The 19604-nt window shown below is 32.3% G+C and overlaps 1 protein-coding gene across 1 annotated transcript; it reads left to right on the top strand.

Annotated features, from left to right (window-relative positions):
• The first annotated feature begins 5475 nt into the window (after positions 1-5475).
• Positions 5476-19558, top strand: LOC128163552 (eosinophil peroxidase-like). The gene is made up of 15 exons (XM_052827182.1): positions 5476-5631; positions 6235-6393; positions 6667-6796; positions 6996-7204; positions 8211-8393; positions 11679-11727; positions 12802-12911; positions 13771-13872; positions 14601-14693; positions 14904-15232; positions 15477-15643; positions 15752-15964; positions 16276-16442; positions 18646-18748; positions 19318-19558. Exons 1-15 carry the CDS (start codon positions 5628-5630, stop codon positions 19373-19375), a joined length of 2076 nt encoding a protein of 691 aa, XP_052683142.1. The 5' UTR covers positions 5476-5627; the 3' UTR covers positions 19376-19558.
• The last annotated feature ends 46 nt before the right edge of the window (positions 19559-19604 follow it).

Below are 19604 nucleotides of genomic sequence, written 5' to 3'. Positions count from 1 at the left end.
TTTAAAATAGCATTTTTAGCTTGCATGAGCTGATAGCTCAAGTGAACTTTCTGATCATATTCTGTCGTCTTTCTGTGTCCGTCTATCCGTCTGTTCGTTTGTCCGTAAACTTTTTACATTCTCAACATCCTTTCTAGACCAACAGTGCAAATTTCAACCAAACTTGACACAATACATTCTTAGGTATATGGATTCAGTGTTGTGAATAATAACGACCATGCCCATTTTTGAAGGGAGATGATAAGGAATTATCAAAAATGCTTGGGAACTTTTCAAAAATCATCTTCGCAAAAACCTTTTGGCTAGGAAATCTGAAACATATCTCCAGGCATCCTCAGGAAGTATAGAATCCAAATTTAAAAACCATGATCCCTGGGATTAGGGTGGAGCCACAATAAGGGGTCAACATTTTACTAATTGTTGAGTAGGGATCACAATGGTATGGATTAATAAAAAAAAATGTTTAAACAATCTTATTTTAAAAAACTGACCTAATCAACAAAATGTTTTCAGTGTTAAACTTAAAAATGTTGAAAGAGCTATGATATGTAAACTTCTGAATTAAAAAAAAAGTTTGCCTGGGTTTATTAACAAAAAAGCCAGTTCTTTGCTAAAGCTTTTTTAACATTTTGAAAGATCCTTTCTATTATTTTTGAATTGCCTTAAAGAAAATTTATGATATGTAAACTAATTTTTTTTTTTAGAAAATCGCTTTTGAGAACAAAGAGGTTTCTTTTTTACTAATCTATTAAACCTAACTAAAAAGATACCTTGGGTAAAATAAGTAAATAGAGACAAAGGAAACATGCATATTTATAAAAAAAAATTAAGGAAGCAATAATAAATGAGTATTTGCCTTACTAGCCAAAACATGAGAGATCTAGGTATGATCCATTAATGCAAATATGAATTTCATTCATGGAAGTCAGTTGACAAGACTGTATTATATTTTTCAATCTTATAGATTGATTTCAATGCATATACATTTTCGTTGACTTTATACATAATGTAAAGATTCCCATTGTAAACCTTTTTTGCGGTAAATATACCGATTGCAGTGCGATGAAATATACTGCTCGATATCTATGCTTTTTTCTATTCGATGTCTTATGATATTTACTGCGACACTTTGTTTACCTCTTTATCATTCGTTTAGACTCAGTTTTGGTACTGTGTAAATTTCGTTAAAACACAATGGTACATTTAACAACAATGCTGTACGCATTTACTTGTATGCGATTGCTATCAGTGAAAACTGCACACATGCATTTTATATTTGAAAGTAAGTGTTCTGTAAATATTGAGATCGTTTAGCATATACTTACACACATGTACAAGTAAAAATATATAAAGGGCTGGCTAATTCTACTGGATAATCGATTATTAAAAACAGCACTGGCGTTTTTGGTCGTGGGTTATTTATTGAAATTGAGCATGCATTTTAACAATCGAACTGCCAGGTAAACCAAATTGGTTTCCAGATATATTGCTGCACATTAAATCAAACAATCAATCACCACATACACAATCAATTGTTCAATCAATAAATATAAATCAATTACATCAGCAAAAGGATTGTTCAAGCAATCAATCTATAAAAAATCAATCAATGAAATTGTTTAATCAATCAAAATAAATCAATGACATTAGCAATAGGATTTTTAATTATCAATTAATCGATAATCATTCAAACTATCTATTAATACCAATTATCATTATTGTTGATTGTTAAACTGAGTCAAAAAATAATCAATGGAACAAATACTGAATAAAGTGTTTTGCTTAAAGCGGGTTAATGGCTAGGTAGACCTTGGGAGCAGTGATTCACCTATTCACAAGCTTTAAGCAGGCCCTGGAAACAGTTGCCTTCATCAAAGATCTAAGAATCCCTATCATGTTCCATATTGCGAAAAACTTTCTAGACTTTAAATAGCCAATTTGTTTGGTAGCCAAAATTGGAGCCCAGGAAAAAAAGATGTTAAATAAGCCCTGGTGATAATAGGCATCATGGTAGATTTGTGTATGCGGTGTGCACAAAATGAATTCCACGATGGGGATTACTCTCCTGGTAGTTGGCGACAGTAAATAATTGCAATTTTTCTATAGTGCTTTTATAATGCCGGAGCATTCTCAAAGCGCTTATACAATTATCACCCCGGCAGACTTTATAGCATTCCAGAGCCTTCTCGGTGCGGCAGCCGTTAAAGCGCTCAAACACTCACGATCTGGCAATATCTTTCACTGTCTATAGCCAGGTACCCGTTTTACACTTGGGTGGAGTGAGGAAAATCATGTAAAGTGTCTTTCTTAAGGACTCAACGTGGACCTGCCGCGGCCAGGATTTGAACCCACAACCTCTGGTCATGAGTCATGCACCTTAACCACTCGCCTACCGACGCCACATGTTGACACTGTTCTAGTGAAAATTGTATTCCATGATGAGAATGGTTATCGTGGTAGATGGTAATAGCAAGTCTTGTGTTGATACCGAACACAAGGTGGATCACAAACAAAATCCTGAACGTTGATAAATACAATTCAACCATGAATTTTTGACTGGAACATGAAAGAAAGAGACCAGCAATATCTGATATGCTAAAAAATATTCAAGTAACGAACAGGTTGGTTTACGTTTAACATTTTTTTTTAAAAGGCGTCAACCAGGACGCACACCAAAAAATTGTGAGAAAAATATTTTCACCTATCCCTTATATGTTGGTGTAATTTGTGCAGCTATTCTTTATATGTCGGTGTCTTTCATGAAGCTATTTCTTATGTAAGCATATTGCCATTTTTTGTTCTTTAAAGTACATGTATAAAAAATAGAAAGACATAAACATAAACAGACAGACGGACAAATGATAAATAGATGGTCAAATATTTAAAAAAATTTCTATAATTTTTTTATTAAAAATGTCTTTTTATTGAATTTACCGTTTAATCTATCAAAAAGAAATCTCAAAAACCATTGACAATTAACGCAAACTTTAAATGCATATGTCTCACGTGATGAGTTCGATTGCGTAGGTTTTTAATATCCGACCAAAGTTGAAACAACATTTTTAAGTTGTTGCATATTAAGAAATGAAGACACAATTAACATTAGTTTAGTTTTTTATCATATTTTTCAAATACCAAAGTTTTTGATTTTTCCTACTTTTCATCAATATGTTTTGTTTACATATAATGAAACTCTGTTTTCTATTATTCACCGTTTAATATATGCAGTAGAAGTAATATTATTTTTTTATTGAAGCTTCCTACAAGAAAATTTTACTTCATTGTATTGTTAATTTTTTTATTGAAGTTTCACCCTGAAAATTCAAGAGATAGAATATCATAATGATAATTGTTTTTAGTTACTAGAAGAGGTAGTCATGCTGCATACACTCATAAAACAAATGTGTAAACGTTAAAAAGAATAATGAAGACAAATTCTTCTGATTTTCTTTTTTTTATTTCTCGATTCTGCAATAAATATGAATGCTTAAACATTTCTATACTATGTAATCATGTCTATTTTAAAACAGGAAAACCAAGAGAAACGAACAAATAAGCGAATACAAGACTTAGCGGCAACGCGTCTCTCGTTATTCTCCTTAAATAAATACTTGGAATTTTACTATATTGAAATAAACGTTTAAACCAGTATGAGTCATTAAAACTGGCTTGAGCGAAAAAAACTTTAAAATGATTAGATTGCAAAGATAGTGTCTGGTTTCTTTCAAAAAGTTAACTTTAAACATTTCATAAAGTATTGTTTCCATGCGTCAGTCAACATGCGACCCAGATAAAGATCAGTCCAAATACAGTGCAGATTTTTGGGCGCAATAATTATGCATTTTTTCACTGTAGCTCCTTGGTCGTCCATCCGATTTTTTTTTCAGACCGGGAGCCACAGACTACAGTGATATTGCTATCTCTCGCAAAGGATATGAAACGTTGAACAGACAAGGCAGTGATATATTGTTTTAACAGTCATAATAACTTACACCTACTGACCTTTTGCGTTCAAGAAATCAGCCCTGGGGTTCGCACCGTCTCAAGATTAAATTGATTTAATTATAGACTCTAAGGACAATAGAATGAAATTTCCTTTGAAATTAAATAAAATATTCTCCTTATTATTTTATAGGTCAAACCTGATTTTGTGATCCGTTACAATCGTTCGAACCGATAAATCGGTTAACTAATAAAATCTTGCCATCGCTAATTAAAAGTAATTGTAGCATCATAGAGATTCTATTCATGAATTTACAATTATCACAAAATGATATTCAAATTATTGTCAGATACGTTAATAACGTATCTGATATTGAATTGTAAAAGCAAGTCCCGAACACATCCCTTTTTGACATTGTATTGTTGTTGATTTTTTTTTATTGTTTGCATTTGATTTAATTTACTTCCGCACTTTTTTTTTATTCTAGTTTAATTTGAAGTTACGGAAATGACACTGGTAAAACGAATAACCATTTAATTTAATAATTAAGTTTATTAACCATTTATAAACAGGCTAAGCATACGAACTAAAAGGAAAATAACTTTCACTAACACCTGTTAAAAAAAAAATGCAATGGGTTTTGTTCACGATGAAATAAACATTTTATATATAGTACTGTAACCTCCGCAATCCTTGCATGAATAATAAGAACCTTTTTTTTCTAAACAGAAACTATATATTCTGGTATTCCCGTTTTACTAAGCCCTTTAAATAGCAGAGCATTCAATGTCTTCCTTTCCAACTAAACCGAAACGACAACCACTCAACCATTGTTATAATTGTGTTACATTCACATGTCCCATATTCATTTCATTCATTCACGGTATTTAAATAAACCCCAAAAAAAATCCACCTCACCAGGGTTTACCAAAAAAAGCGAAACAAAAAGTCGTGCACATCACCCTTTGCTGAGAGAAAAACAGTACTGTACACTGACCACATGTGGCAATTTTGCAGTCAGGTAGACTTTCAAAAATAAAGTTCACCTATGACAAATTACAGATATCCGTTTGAAATGAGTATCCTTCCGGAAAGTAGTAACTCTATTGTATGTACCCGCTTTAGACTTATATAATGCCTAGTATGTAATAAACTGATGTCTTATGAAAGTAAAAAAAACCACTGAACGTAGGTACAGTAATGATAATTGTAAGGGTATCCAACAGTGGTATTGGTATCTTTCATTATTGATCTATGAAAAGTTGAACAGACAAGGAAGTGATACGTTGTTCGAGCAGTCAATATAATTCACAACTCATGCCCTATTGTCACAAAAGAGCTCATTCCTGGCGTTTTCTCCAAATCTCAATCCAAATAATAAAAAAATTCAGAGTTTACTTTGATTCTTTCCGCGAAGGAGGAAGTCAAGATTTGTAAACTGAATATCTGAAATAGGATATTTCTTTTCATTTGTATTATGAAAAGGTCCCTCTCACCAATTCTTTTCGGTATTTAAATGAAAAAAAAAACCACTTGGATTTTCCGGAAAAAAAACTGCAGTACTGAGAATAAAACATACTTGGTAAAATTATGTCATTTTTTAGCTGTATCTTTTTATAGCGAAGGTATAAAGGTGTGCGCATACCCTGTGACATAGAGATAGATTGTACAAGACTTCACAAGCATGGGTAAATATGAATTGTGCATTTTTATATCATGTTCCTCGATACAAATAATCTAAATTTCCTAAATATTTTTTATAAAATATGTGTGAGCAACATATTCTAAATGACTTTTTGTAAAAATCAAACGATGGTTGATAAAATCAATTTCTTTATACTTAAATTCAAATAAAGTATTTTTTTATTCTCCAAATCAAATTTTGATAATAAAACTTAATTTGCGTGACATTTCTATCAACAATATTAAAATAAAATTATGCAAGAATGCGAATTTATTATCAATTGTTTAAACATTCTTTGATTGCAACTTAAATTAAAGAGGTGCACAATTATTGTTGTATAAAATATCCTGAAAATATATAAGTAGGTCAAGGAAAAAACACTTTTTCAACAAAATTAGCATAATTGTTTTGCTTTGTTCTTTTTTTACAATCTACGTTGCATTATTGTACCCTTTCATGAAAATATAGATATACAAGGGTCAAGGCAAGAAAAAAACATTTTAAACAAAGTAAGCATAATTGTTTTTTTTTTAAAATCTACGTTGCATTAATGTACCCATTCTGTGTGGCATGTTGATTTAATGGTTTTCAATCATGTGTTGTGCAGGGAAAGCCCAATATTGCGTCTGGCTGGTAATGGTGAATATTTTGGCCGTGGTCGCAATGAGCAAAAATGAAATAGACAAAGCAGTGAGATCATCCCTTTTGAAGGGGGAGAATAGTTTACAACAGCACAAGGAAGAACTCCGTCAATTCCGAATGAACGGTAACAGATTTATCCACATGTTATGTTTACTTTTCGGAGTCTGTCCGTACTTTTTTTAGTTTCCGTTGTGAAATTTTTTCTTCTCCACTTTTTTTTTCGAAATTACTGAACTAACCAAAAATTATTTATAGACAAAAAAGCAAATATTGTTTAAAAACCATTAAAGGTAAACATTATATGCTATTATATGTAAAATAGTTTAGTTTAGAATACATAAAGTAATCTTTGTTAAAAACACTGGTACATGTATCAAATTGAAACACTGTGTTGCAGGAACTGACAGAAACGTCCCACATTCTCCGAGGAATAAACATTTTATGTTAACCTATAATAAAAATGAGTCAAAGCATTTGACGGAATGTGGTATCATCAACATCGAAGTGTTAAAAACGCTCCATGACGAGTAAGTCATTTCTCTCTCTCTCTCTCTCTCTCTCTCTCTCTCTCTCTCTCTCTCTCTCTCTCTCTCTCTCTGTGCAATATATGAGTAATTGATTTCAAAATATCAAACCTCATACTTGAGACATAGTTCTAAACTGTGAGTCGTCTCACTTTAACATATTTTTAATAGAAATGCAATCATATCTCTTCATCCTTATCAGATTTGGAATGACTTTATCTGACATTCAGGATAACGATCAAATTCAAAATAAAGTAAGATCCCAATTCTGCCCTACGGATATAGACTGTGGTTCGGCCAGTAAAAGCCCTTACCGATCGATTGACGGACGCTGTAATAATCTAATCCATCCATCCTGGGGGGCCGCCGTTACGCCACAGCCACGATACCTACCAGCTGAGTATGACGACGGTATAGTATGATTATGCACCAATCTGGCTGAAACAATATAATGCTTTCTTTCGAGATTAATGCAGATATAAAAAGAAGCGAAATTTCAGGAATAAAACACATATTTTTTTTGGCAGTGATCGCTACCTTTATAGTCATTTTTGATATAAAATAATATTTCAATATTCAACTTTCTTTAACAAATTAATTAATTGATCGTAAAGAGTAAAATACATACATTATTTTTAAATGTACATGAGTATCTTAAATACAAGAAATACCCATGGCTAAATAAGAATCTGGGTCTGGCATCATCGTTTTTATTTCGTGCTGTTCGTGACGATCAGTTCGATCAGTAAACTGGTTAGAAATGGATTGTGTAGATTTTAGTCCTGTTAGTGTCCATAGAGATATGAGTCATAATCGGGTTTCGAAAAATATAGAGAAACACAACCCGGTAGATGTTAAACTTTTCAGTAACGTGTAATCCCAGTAGACTTATTATTGTTTTAAATAGTTTAAAAAACGTATTTGTTTGAAAATTGGTAAATGTATTCATTCGATGTACCAGGCATTATCAAACAGTGTTACATCCAAGGAAAGATACATTTTTTTTCACCTTTTTATCTTATTTAAGCTTCATCATTTCAATTCACGGGCGACGTTTTATTTTCGTATTTAGTCACATGTACATAACTGAATCGTATCTGTATCACCCGATTCCGATTATAAATAGGCATAAGTAATTTATATTAGCATAAAAACATATGCTATAAAAGAGCCGTCGTTCTTTTACTATATAGTATATATTAGTAAATATGCAATCAATGAATAGAATTCAAATTTTACTAATTGTTTTTCTGACGACCAATTAATAATTTAATTATCTATTAATAAAGCATAAAACATAAACTGTCTTCTTTGTGAATACTATTAAAAATGTATTTATAACTTGTTTGGCTCAATTCTTGATAAAGATATTTGTGTGACCATATTTAAATAATTCGAACATGTGTTTTGCATACAGGTATCTCTACACCTCGTAACAGGGCAAAAGACGGCAGCCCCCTTCCCAGCCCACGACTCATCAGTAACAACCTTTTCCGTTCCCCAGGAGACTGTACAGAGACGGACCACGCCCGTACCCTGATGGTGATGGCCTGGGGACAGTTCATCGACCATGACTTAACTCATACCCCAACCATGAAAGGTGATTGGTACTGCTATACATGTAAATGATTTAAACATGATTGATAAAAATCTAATCCAAACGTGTATGACTATTTCTCACTTTGAATAATGTTAAATTTTAATTTTCTTACAAAAAAGCAGTTTTATTAATTTGTAAAATGTTTACTCTACAAAATTTCATTTTTTAAGCAATAAATAATTTGAACTTTGTTTTCGAAACTTATCAAATTCAAAGTTTAAGCTTTAAAACACATCATTTATGATAAATTACAAAGTCAAGGCAGTGGTTAAAATTCATCGCAACAGAAGCGCATGTCTCAGCTGTAAAGATCTAAATTGTTCTCCGAATTGAGACATTTTGTTTTGCATCAGACTCTGATTGTCGATTGTATAAATGCTCCTTATGGTGTAACAATACTACTAATAGAAAAGGTCTCAGGTCAAGAAAATAACAGGGCCAACCAATTGAATATTTAAAAAAATGAACTTTCGATCAAATGTACGATACAGTGATTGGATGACAAGATTGGTAGTATGGGTTTGGGGCTAGGGCAAGGGCTGTAAGTTGGGTTCTATCCTGTTGAAACCTGTTTTTGTTCTTTTAAATCCTTTATTATTCTGGTTTTACTTCCGTATACCACGGGTGCTTGTAGACAAGACCGTGCACTATCCTCTGATCCTATTTTCGTTATTTTTCAAAAATTTATTATCGTTAACAACCCCTTATATATGTCTCAAGTGGAAAACACCCAGAAATATCACGACTCTGTGGCATTTTGTATTCGCACTCGTTACCCTTATAAAAATGCCACAGAGTCGTGATATTTCTGTAATTTTTCCACTTGAGACATTTATAGGGGGTTGTTAACGATAATAAATAAAAAAAAAAACGAAAAAGAAATTAAAAATAATTGAAAGGGGGATTTAGTGCACGGTCCTGTCCTCAAACACCTGTGCCGTGTAACGGACAATTTGCATTTTAGGTATTCCAAGTAACAAATACTATTAACTGACTTCGTTTGACCTATCTTATAATGTATTTATGAAATAGGTACAAATATCATTGTTGAATTTAAGATAAAAAGCCAAGGTGATTTATAGGGCCTGTGCCTATCCCCAGTTCCCGTGGTGCAAAGAGGATAGCTGCCATTGATTCCCGTTCGATGGGACACCAGTGTTGAAACCATTATCTAAATACAACCACTGTTGAAAAAAATATTTCAATAGTAGAGCTCTGGGGATATTTACTAGTCAAAATGTCTAACGCCTCAGACAAGTGTTTGTATCATACTGTTCGTAATTCCGATTATTTGGACAAGGACAATGATCAAATGTGAAAATTAAGAAATGAGAGCGTGTTTTTTTTTAAACTAAATCAAAATTTACTTAAGGGCTTATGTCAAAAATAAAGAAGGTACAGGTACCCTTAGATATACAAATCATGCGTTCCATATTTGCACTAATAACAGCATCTCATAGAGATCCCATGATTGAATAAAATAAAATTCACATGTTTATAAGGTCTAGTTCTGCGAAATTTGGATGCTGAGGTATTTTCTCACTCCGTGGTTTATATTGCCCCACCCATAAAGGCCATTGATGTGGTCTAAAATATGCCGTGCAGTTGCGCTTGCTGTACAGTTTCTATCAGAAAGTTGAGTTACCCTAATGCAGCAGTAACGTTAACGTGTCGTTACACAGCGTTTGACCTTCATGGTGAGTCTTCAACACTTCCGGGTGCATTTAATTCCGGTCAAGACTTAGAATGATTTAATGGTGTCTGTGTTGTAAAACATCTAGCGTTTTGTTTTGAAAATTGTGTATAAGGAGAAGCTGTTTTATTGTTTTGGATGTCATTTGTTAAGGTTAAAAGTAAATACAGCCAAAAGCGTGAAAGGGAACAAACGAATTGTGAACTGAGCTCAGCTCTGGCCACGCCAATTGATCTTGAAGGTCCTTAGGCATGCGCCGCATTTATATTCATTGATTTTATGTTTTTTACAATCAGTTAAAGATAATAAATCCATCGAATTGAGCACTTTAAAAAAACAAAACATCCGGGAAAAACTCATGTTTCCCGCTTTTCAACAAAAAAAGTCATGGTCGAGTTATTACATACTCGATCACAATTTTTTGACATGAACAGTTCATCGTTTTAAACAACAGTCGACAGTGGCAACGACTAAAATGGCAAATAATAAAAATATAAAAGTGAGACGTTAGAAAATTTGGCCAGTTTATTTCATCATAATAAACACTCTGTAACTACTATTGAAATATAAATACTATTGACGATATTATTTCACTATAATTACCACTTTGTAAACAGACAGTTTATTAGTCTTATTTGATTTTAAAAAAAAGAATATTTGAACAGTGGTTGCAAAGTGACTATTATAATTAAATACATCCCCAACTACTTGTGAAATATTTATTTAACAGTGGTGCAAAGTAAGTCATATCATAAAATACATCCCCAATCACTATTGAAATAATTTATTACAATACCGATTTCAATTCAATAGTTCTTGTAAGACACCAGTCCATGGCATTTTAACTGCCAGCGTAATCCAGTACCTAATTTCAAGTAGGTGGGCTGAGACAATATAGATAAAATGTCTTATCAAACGGCACTGTACAAAAATCCACAGACAACAGGAGGTTTTGAACTACCAACCTTTCGATTTAATGCCTAACGTTGCAACCTTCTCCACACTATGACCACTAAGCCATAAGGCCCATATTTTTAGAACTAAACGCAGCCCAAACTGTTACTATTTAACCGACTTTTGATTTCCTTTAAGGTATAGAGGGGATTTTTGCTACCCCAATATGACGAACTTCTATTTTTAACATTCAAGTTTAGGTAGGAATGAGCTTTAACAGACATTCAAATGTTTAATGATCCAATGTTTGCATTAAGTGAGCATAAGGAAATTCGTTAAAATCGTTTAGTAATGTATGAAATATGATGTAATTTTTGTTAAACGATTTCAACATTATTTAAGTCACAATTTGCAAAGTAAAATTTTACCCGCACCTTCCTTTTCTCTTTATACGAATGTTGAACGGTATGTAATATTCCTTGACACGCTCTAGACAAAATCGAACGAAAAAAGCGAGAAAAAATAGAATTCTAAAATCAATTAAACGGTCAAATATCCTACAAAGTACAAATTATTTTACCAGGTTAAAATCAATTTATCATTACCGTAGGGTGTCTATTGTGATTAAAAGTATTTTTTTTAGTTCAAGTAACCTTTATCATTAAATATTTTTTTTAATCACATTCTTATTTTTACAGGTGATGGTGAGGTTCCTATAACTTGTTGCGGCGAGAACGTACAGAACAGGTATAATCGTTGATAGATGTATACCATTAGACTAAGAAATTTTGTTAAAAGGACAGTCACTATGTTTGGTATGGTCAAATATCTGCCATCAACTTTAACAATTTTTTTAATCGTGTGGTATCACTATGAAAATCAAATCTTCATAAATCATCGTAAATGCCTATCTCTTTAATTTTGATTTTAGTCATCATTGTTTATTCGCTGTTTATCTATGTTGTCACCTAATTTTGATTTTAGTCATCATTGTTTATTTGCTGTTTATCTATGCTGTCACCTAATTTTGATTTTAGTCATCATTGTTTATTTGCTGTTTATCTATGCTGTCACCTAATTTTGATTTTAGTCATCATTGTTTATTTGCTGTTTATCTATGCTGTCACCTTAATAACCCAGACCTCTGCGATTTTACAGGCTAATGAAAATATTTTTTCTTTATATCATGCATTCGGAAGTCTAGAGCGCAGGTCTGCTAATACGATTTCAACATATTGTTTTCATATAAATATACACATCATACTAAAATCTGTTCTTGAGGAGTCCTTCACTGGATGTTTTCCTTTTGAAAAACCATCGGAAACCATTGATATTTTGCTACTAAACAACATTCATCAAATTAAGACATTCTTCATGATATAATTTATACATAATGACGTCACTGTTGAAATAACATTTTACACACGTATTTTAAATATGCTTTATCTATCTTCCACTTATTTTTAAAGCTCATTTAAAGTACTTTGGGGGCAAACATTCATAATACTGCACATAGTCCTTTGATGCCGAGAAACAAATTTAACATACATATGTATCTTCATTTATCTCAGAAATTCATGAAAACGATTACATTTTCTTCACATTTTTGTACTTTAAGTATAATATAAAAACGCCGATTGTAATGAAAAGTAAATCTAGAAAATATTTTTTCTTTATAACACATTTAAAAGTAAAAAAATAATTATATTACTTTTATATCTGTAAAAGAATTGAACTTTAACAAAAAAGTTTATGGATACAAGTATGATGGCACTATTCCATTACTGTTATTGCTATTGGGTTTTTTCTTTATTGATTCAGACCTCAGTGTTTCCCAATATCTATCCCGTCTGATGATCCCCATTTCGATGACTCTTGCATGGAATTCGTCAGATCAGCCCCCTCTCCTCCAGGGGATGGATGTCAACTTGGTATAGATTTTGAGTCCTTATATATTTTTAGGACAACATGAATTCTATGATCTTTATTTAATTTTGATTTTTTCTCGAAATCATTAAGTAACATTAAATTGATAAATACATTTTGCAAAAATATATATTTTTTCTGTATGCAAAACGACTTTTATTGGATACAGTGCAAATCAAACCAACCTAACACCAGAGTATATCCCAAGGTTTACTTTTAGGGCTTATTTTGGGGTTTTCTTTGGATCTATTTTTTAAAAGAATGCGTCCACTCCGGGTTTACTTTGGCTTCACTCGGGCTTTCATTTTGGTTTTACTTTGGGTTTGCTTTTAAGGTTCACTTAACGCACTAAAGCAGAACCGTATTTTATCAAACACTGTACCATCCTTTGCCAAATTTTTGTTTACATAGATTAAATAAACCAGTAAAAAAAAATTCAACCTTTTTGGTCTATCTTCTTATTCTTCTTAAGCATAAATAAACAGTTTCTAATGATTGATACATTCATTTAGGTCTAAAACTGGATTTAACTTAAACATTCAAAATGCAAACGAAAGCTATGTTTACATAGCAACGAATTGTAAGCTTTTTAACTCGCTTAAAACTCAACGAATGGCACACACATTTTTATTGCCTGTTAAAAATGACTTACTGAAGCATTGTAAATATCAAAATTGAAAAAAATGAACCAGAATCGTGACCATGCCTATTTAAATCTAGATCTACTCTAAAAAAGGTAGAGTAAATCCAGGATTAATCTAAAATAAACCCATGATATAGTAGGGATATACTTTCTGTTAGGTTGGTATTAACGGTACTGTATTTTTGGATTTGTTTCTCATAATGAATTTTTGATTCACCTAGGTCCTCAAGAACAAATCAACCAGATCACATCATTCATTGATGGCGGTTCAGTGTATGGAAGCTCTAAAGAGAAAATGGAAGAGCTTAAAAACACAGACACAGGTTCAGCTTACAAATTATTTTATAATTGGAAAATTACACTTTAATGCTTCAGATATCTAAAAAGTTAGTTCAAAATGATAAGCTCATATTCTCATTTCAATTTTATCATCTCATTTACTACTAGTATGTGACTTTTTACTTATAAAGGGGATAAAGTCTTAGCCAATTTAGAATATTGACAATTGCGAATGGCCAATATTGCTTCTCCTGTAACACTTTACAAAACTGACAAATCACATTTATATCTTGGTTTACATGGCAATAGGAAGTGCTAGCAGAATACATTTTTCTGGCGAAGATTACTGTATTTTTGTACAGATTAAATCCAATTATATTAACTAAAATTTTAGAATCTAGAAAAATGAATTTAAAGGAAAAGTCGACAAATATGAATTTTAATACACAATTTACATTTCTTTTATATACCATAATTATATGTTTCTGTTGATCTATTATGCACTTTAAGTTCAACATAACAATTTATCTACACAAATCACTACTAAAGTCTTCAGTTCTTCCTTTTAGAAAGCTCATTATTGCTCAGAAAAATGCATACTACTTTTTGCTTTAACTACATCTAACCAACTACCTTCTGGTGGTTTGTAATGAGTAATTGGAATTCAAAGATCAAATATAATGGACAGATTTAAAAAAAATGAATAAAAATTGTTTAGGAATATATCAGAATAATAAATGGAGCTATATGCGTATGTTTAATTTTTTTTCAGGACAGATGAGAACTTCCCCCGGGGATTTGTTGCCTCCAGCAGTCGATGACACTTGTGAATCTTCTGCTGAGACAGACTTCTGTCAAAATGCCGGTGAGTATATCATTATTATATAGCTGCAACATAAAAACATGCAGGTGAGTATGTTTTCTTTTTTTGACTGCAGTAACAAAATATCCCGATTTTAAAATCATATTTAACCAAACGAGGTTACAATTCATGTCTGAAAGAAAGTTTATTGAAATCAACGACATGCATGGAAGTCACAGTGTTAGTATTGAAGATAATAAAACACAATTTTAGGCGACTTAAGGGTTAACGAGATTCCTTCCCTTGGTGGAAACCACCTGCTGTTTGTCAGAGAGCACAACAGAATTGTTGGGGAACTCCGAAAAGTCCAACCAAAATGGAGTTCTTTAAAATTATATCAGGAGGCGCGTAAGATAATCGGAGCCCTTCTGCAGCAAGTGACGTACGGAGAGTTCCTTCCAAGCATCTTGAGCAAACAGGATCTTGAGAATCATAAGCTAAAGCTGCGGAACTCGGGATTCAGCAACAATTATGATAGCAGTAGAAATCCAGCAACCAAAAACGCTTTTAACGCTGCTGTTTTTCGATTTGGTCATTCCTTGGTAAGTATCTTATCGAACATTAAAGCTTGAATTGGTTATAGTTCAGACAATGATCAATTAATGATAGATAATAAACTTAAATGTTTTTGTAATATTTAAACTAGCTTTAATCGTATACTCCTTGTTCTTTTAATATTCCATACCCTCATTGTTTAAGTGTGAGTTTAAATTTAAGCAAAACATTACGTATACTTTAAAAAAATGGTAAAATTATCAATTACATCTTTTTGTTGCCTCTTGACAGATTCCGCCAAACCTCGCCTACCTTCTTTATGACTTTATGTCACGCGTCAACTCCACTACAATTGAGTCCATATTCTTTAATCCGCACCTATTGATTACAGAAGGTGGAAGAAGGGTGTCGGATTTGGCGCGCTTTATTGTTACATCGAATTCCATGAAGGTTGACAAGTAAGTCCGAATAAAGAGGCATAGGTTTGAGTAAATCAGAATTATCATATTTTATTTTAATCAAGGCTACTTTGAATATTACTATGTGACACATGTGTACCATTTTAGTCAACTAGAAGGTGCGGTGCGAGACCATCTTTTTGAAAACGCGCATGGTAAAGGAATGGACCTTGGGGCTCTTAATTTGCAAAGAGGTCGTGATCATGGACTTCCTCCGTATAATGCATGGCGCAAATGGTGTGGACTTACGGTAGCCACCTCTTTCTCAAATTTACCAGACATTACTGATGAAAAGAAAGCTGTCCTTGCTGACCTCTACAGGTACATGTATTGGATATCATGTCCGCAAAGACGCAACTAAATCGTTGTTGTTGAAATCCAGCTATCATTACAAAATGCAATGTTTCCTTGATATAATTATGTTATAAATTGTTTCAAAGTATGCATGCATTTAAAATGTTTCAATTTTCCGCCACTGTAATTTTTTGCGATAAAGATTATTATTTTAGAAACAAAAATGAGTGTCGTTGTCAGAAGCAATTAATTTCATTCAGAATAATAAAAAAAACATGATCGTCTTGAGAGAAACATGACATTTGATCGTCAGAGAAAACTGTTGTATTTTATAACAGTGGGGTAGATGACATTGACCTGTTTGCTGGTGGAGTAGCAGAAACCCCTCTGGACGGAGCTGCTGTCGGTCCTTTGTTCTCCTGTATCATAGGGAACCAGTTCCGAGACCTTAAAGATGGAGACAGATACTGGTACGAAAACCGAGGGGTGGAGGGCTTTAAACAGGGTGAGTGATTAAAACATCGAAGGCTAAATTATTCATAAGAAAAGGTGTTCATACAAATAAATGGCAGGGTGTTTTTGTGCTTTCACATGCATGACAAATATCACCTACGATCATCATTGTTTACTTGTATGATCTTCATCTCTATGCATAAAACATTATTTTTCTGACAGCGTTTTGTTTGAAAATGAGGTACAGTGTAAAAAAATCAATAATAAAAATTTAATATTTAACAAAGCTGAGCGAGTACAAGTGAACTTTTTATCTTTTCTTCAATGTAATGTATAACCTTCATTTTCGGATTTTTGGTAACCTGGAGTTATCGTTCGTTACACGAGTTATCTCTCCATAAGAGCAGGTATAGCGCTACGTACCAGTGTAAACATCTTGATGAAAGGGATGTCTTTGTCTTATATAATTGGTTGTTGGCAGCAATGTGCAAAGATACATTTGCTGTTAAAATACTACAAAAGAAATTTGGCGATCTGACGAGCGTGTTTAATTGTACCATTCACCACTAATTAGTACAGTTGCTGACTTTGAAATGCATGGTTTCAGGAGAACGCCGCTAGTACATGTACATAGTATTATCTGATAAACTGGACAGAAATAGCCATCACAAGGAAGGTGAATGTTTCATTGATGTTTGTATTTTCTGTCCAACTCTCTCGAAAGATAATATTACATTATATCATTAGTCGATCTACAATTAAATTAAGATCGGCATTATACCTACGTACGTACCAGCTCTGATCATTGGTGGAAGCTACCATATACTTCTTGACTGCTTTCATTTAGATAAAAAGTCACTACTTTTAATTTTATGGAAATTTAAGAGATAATGAATAAAACCATTTTTGCTATGCAACATAGGTTTTTCCGCATGAATTTTAGCGTATGGCTTTCAATCATGTTTTTTTAATAATTTAAAGTTGTGTTACGATTGTTATCGACATCTTGCATGTTTATATTTATAAAGTGCATTCTATTCTATTAAATGTTCTTGTTTAATATTTTATTCAAAATACATGGGCTTGATGTGCATGGCTGGATGAATTAAATTTATGTGATCCTCGTGTATTTCTGTTTAAATTCAGATTTACTTTAATACTCTCCCACGTACTTTGCCATTTATTTGCTAAAGTTGGTATGTACGTAAATTACAATACAATTATATAAAGGCCAATAAGATAAATGATGTAAAAAACCAAAGAAACACACTATGAAACAAATGTCTATTAAAAGCCGTCTTTTAAGAGGCTTTAAAAGAAAAAAAAAGTATTTCATTTTCTTAAACCAAAAATAAAAACTTTTTTGATGAAATCTATTTAAAAGCGCCGAGTTTCAAAGCTGTCTCTCCTCTTTACCTTATAATATTTCTTTAATATACAATGAATCTGTTTTCTTGAAATATTGAAATGGTTGTCATCAATTAAAAATCCGGCATGACAGGGTATAGCTGTCTGATTTGTTGACTATCCGTGCCTGTTTATATTTTTTTCATGAACGTATGCTATTTCGAAAGAAGGTTGGACAACTGGCTTGTGCAAACATCGTATTTTATGTGTGGGGAGAGAAAAATGGGGTGCGGCAGACCGACCACAAATCTGGTCGAACAACTATAAAAGATTAAAGATTTAGGTTATATCACTTCAAAAATTGACATAATCCCAATCCGTAAAGTTGGGGGGGGGGGGGGGGGGTCTCGTACATGTTTCTTTTCATATTGACGGTATTTATACTTTCCCTTTAGTTTAACCCCGAAAAAGTATAGGAATATTTTGTTAACAAAATTTATATTATTTTTTATATTTTATTTCTAGAAAAAGTCGGTTTTCCACTCCAGCTCCCTCTAATATTTATAACATCTTAAATTTCTTTCAAACAGGTACTTTCATTTTATTAGAGAGATCACTAAATCAGCAATCCATTAGCTCTGAAATACGAAAACTATCCGTTAGCTCTGAAATAAACAAAAATAAGAATGATAAAGCCTTTCATGTTAACTGTTAAATCAACAATGTGTGACATTACATGCTAATGATTGTAATCAAAGGCAATTTTTGCATTGTTGTTATAAGTTGACTTTGATTTTTTTTAACTTTCAAATATTTTTTTTATTTTTTCTGGGTTATATTAATATCATAAGTTCCAAAGATTAATAACAATTTTGTGTATAACAATAATAATTATTTTAATTTACTAGCGCAACTACGAGAAATCAGGAAAGTCAAACTTGCCAAGATCGTATGTACAAACTTAGGAGTGGATCCCATCCAACCTGATGTGTTCCATGTTCCTAGCCCAAGGTCAGTATGTCCTAAACTTTATATCATCAGTTTGGTGTATATATTTCCATCTGTATGATCAGTTTAGTGTCTATAGTTTTATCTTTATCATCAGTTTGGTGTCTATAGTTTTATCTTTGTTATCACTTGAATGTTTAATGATGAATTGTCTGGTAAACATTACCTTGGTAGTGTTCAATAATGAGAACATATCAGAAAAGTTTGCACCTCGAATAAATAATTTTATGAAAGGAATCCAGTATCAAGTATTCGATTTAACTAGGTTGAATACTTTAACGTTTATGCGAAACAGTTGATGAATGAACGTGTTTAACATTTTTTCCCTTAATTCTCATTAGATTTTATCAATTGTTGTTTAAAGCTTGAGAAGAAAAATGAATAACTAAAGGAGTTTTTTGTATACTCGATGGGGCTTTGAGAATACAAAACAAAAAAAATTCTCAAAGATTAGAAAAAAAAAAACTTGGGGGGGGGGGGGGTGCGTGAAATGAATGTTCACGAAATATAAAACATATGTATCTCTTTAAATTAACGACGAAACATAAAATCAAAGGTTTTTTTCATTACAGTAATAACTGGCAAAGCTGTAGTCAATTTCCGGAAATAGACTTCGCCAGATGGAGATGAGCAGATGTCCATACATATTGACATTATTGCATTAGTGTGTACTTGAGTTCTCTTATGAAATTGTTTTGTTAAAGACTGATTATTGAATTGAATCTAAATTTGTTAATGTTCGATTAATATTTTAAACGAATGATTCTTTAATTTTATAGATTGTAGTGAGTGAAAAAATGAATTTGTAATTTGTTTTAGTCTGATTTTTTTTTATCCCTGCGTCAACAGCCCTTTAGTG

Source organism: Crassostrea angulata, chromosome 9 (genome assembly GCF_025612915.1).
Source record: "Crassostrea angulata isolate pt1a10 chromosome 9, ASM2561291v2, whole genome shotgun sequence".
NCBI classification, from domain to species: Eukaryota; Metazoa; Mollusca; class Bivalvia; order Ostreida; family Ostreidae; genus Magallana; species Magallana angulata.
This window is presented reverse-complemented; position numbering and strand designations above follow the sequence as displayed.

Coding starts and splice junctions, on each gene's coding strand:
- LOC128163552 (XM_052827182.1), top strand. Junction 8,394..11,678: donor TCATACCCCAACCATGAAAG/GTGATTGGTACT, acceptor TTATTTTTACAG/GTGATGGTGAGGTTCCTATA. Junction 15,233..15,476: donor TTCGATTTGGTCATTCCTTG/GTAAGTATCTTA, acceptor GCCTCTTGACAG/ATTCCGCCAAACCTCGCCTA.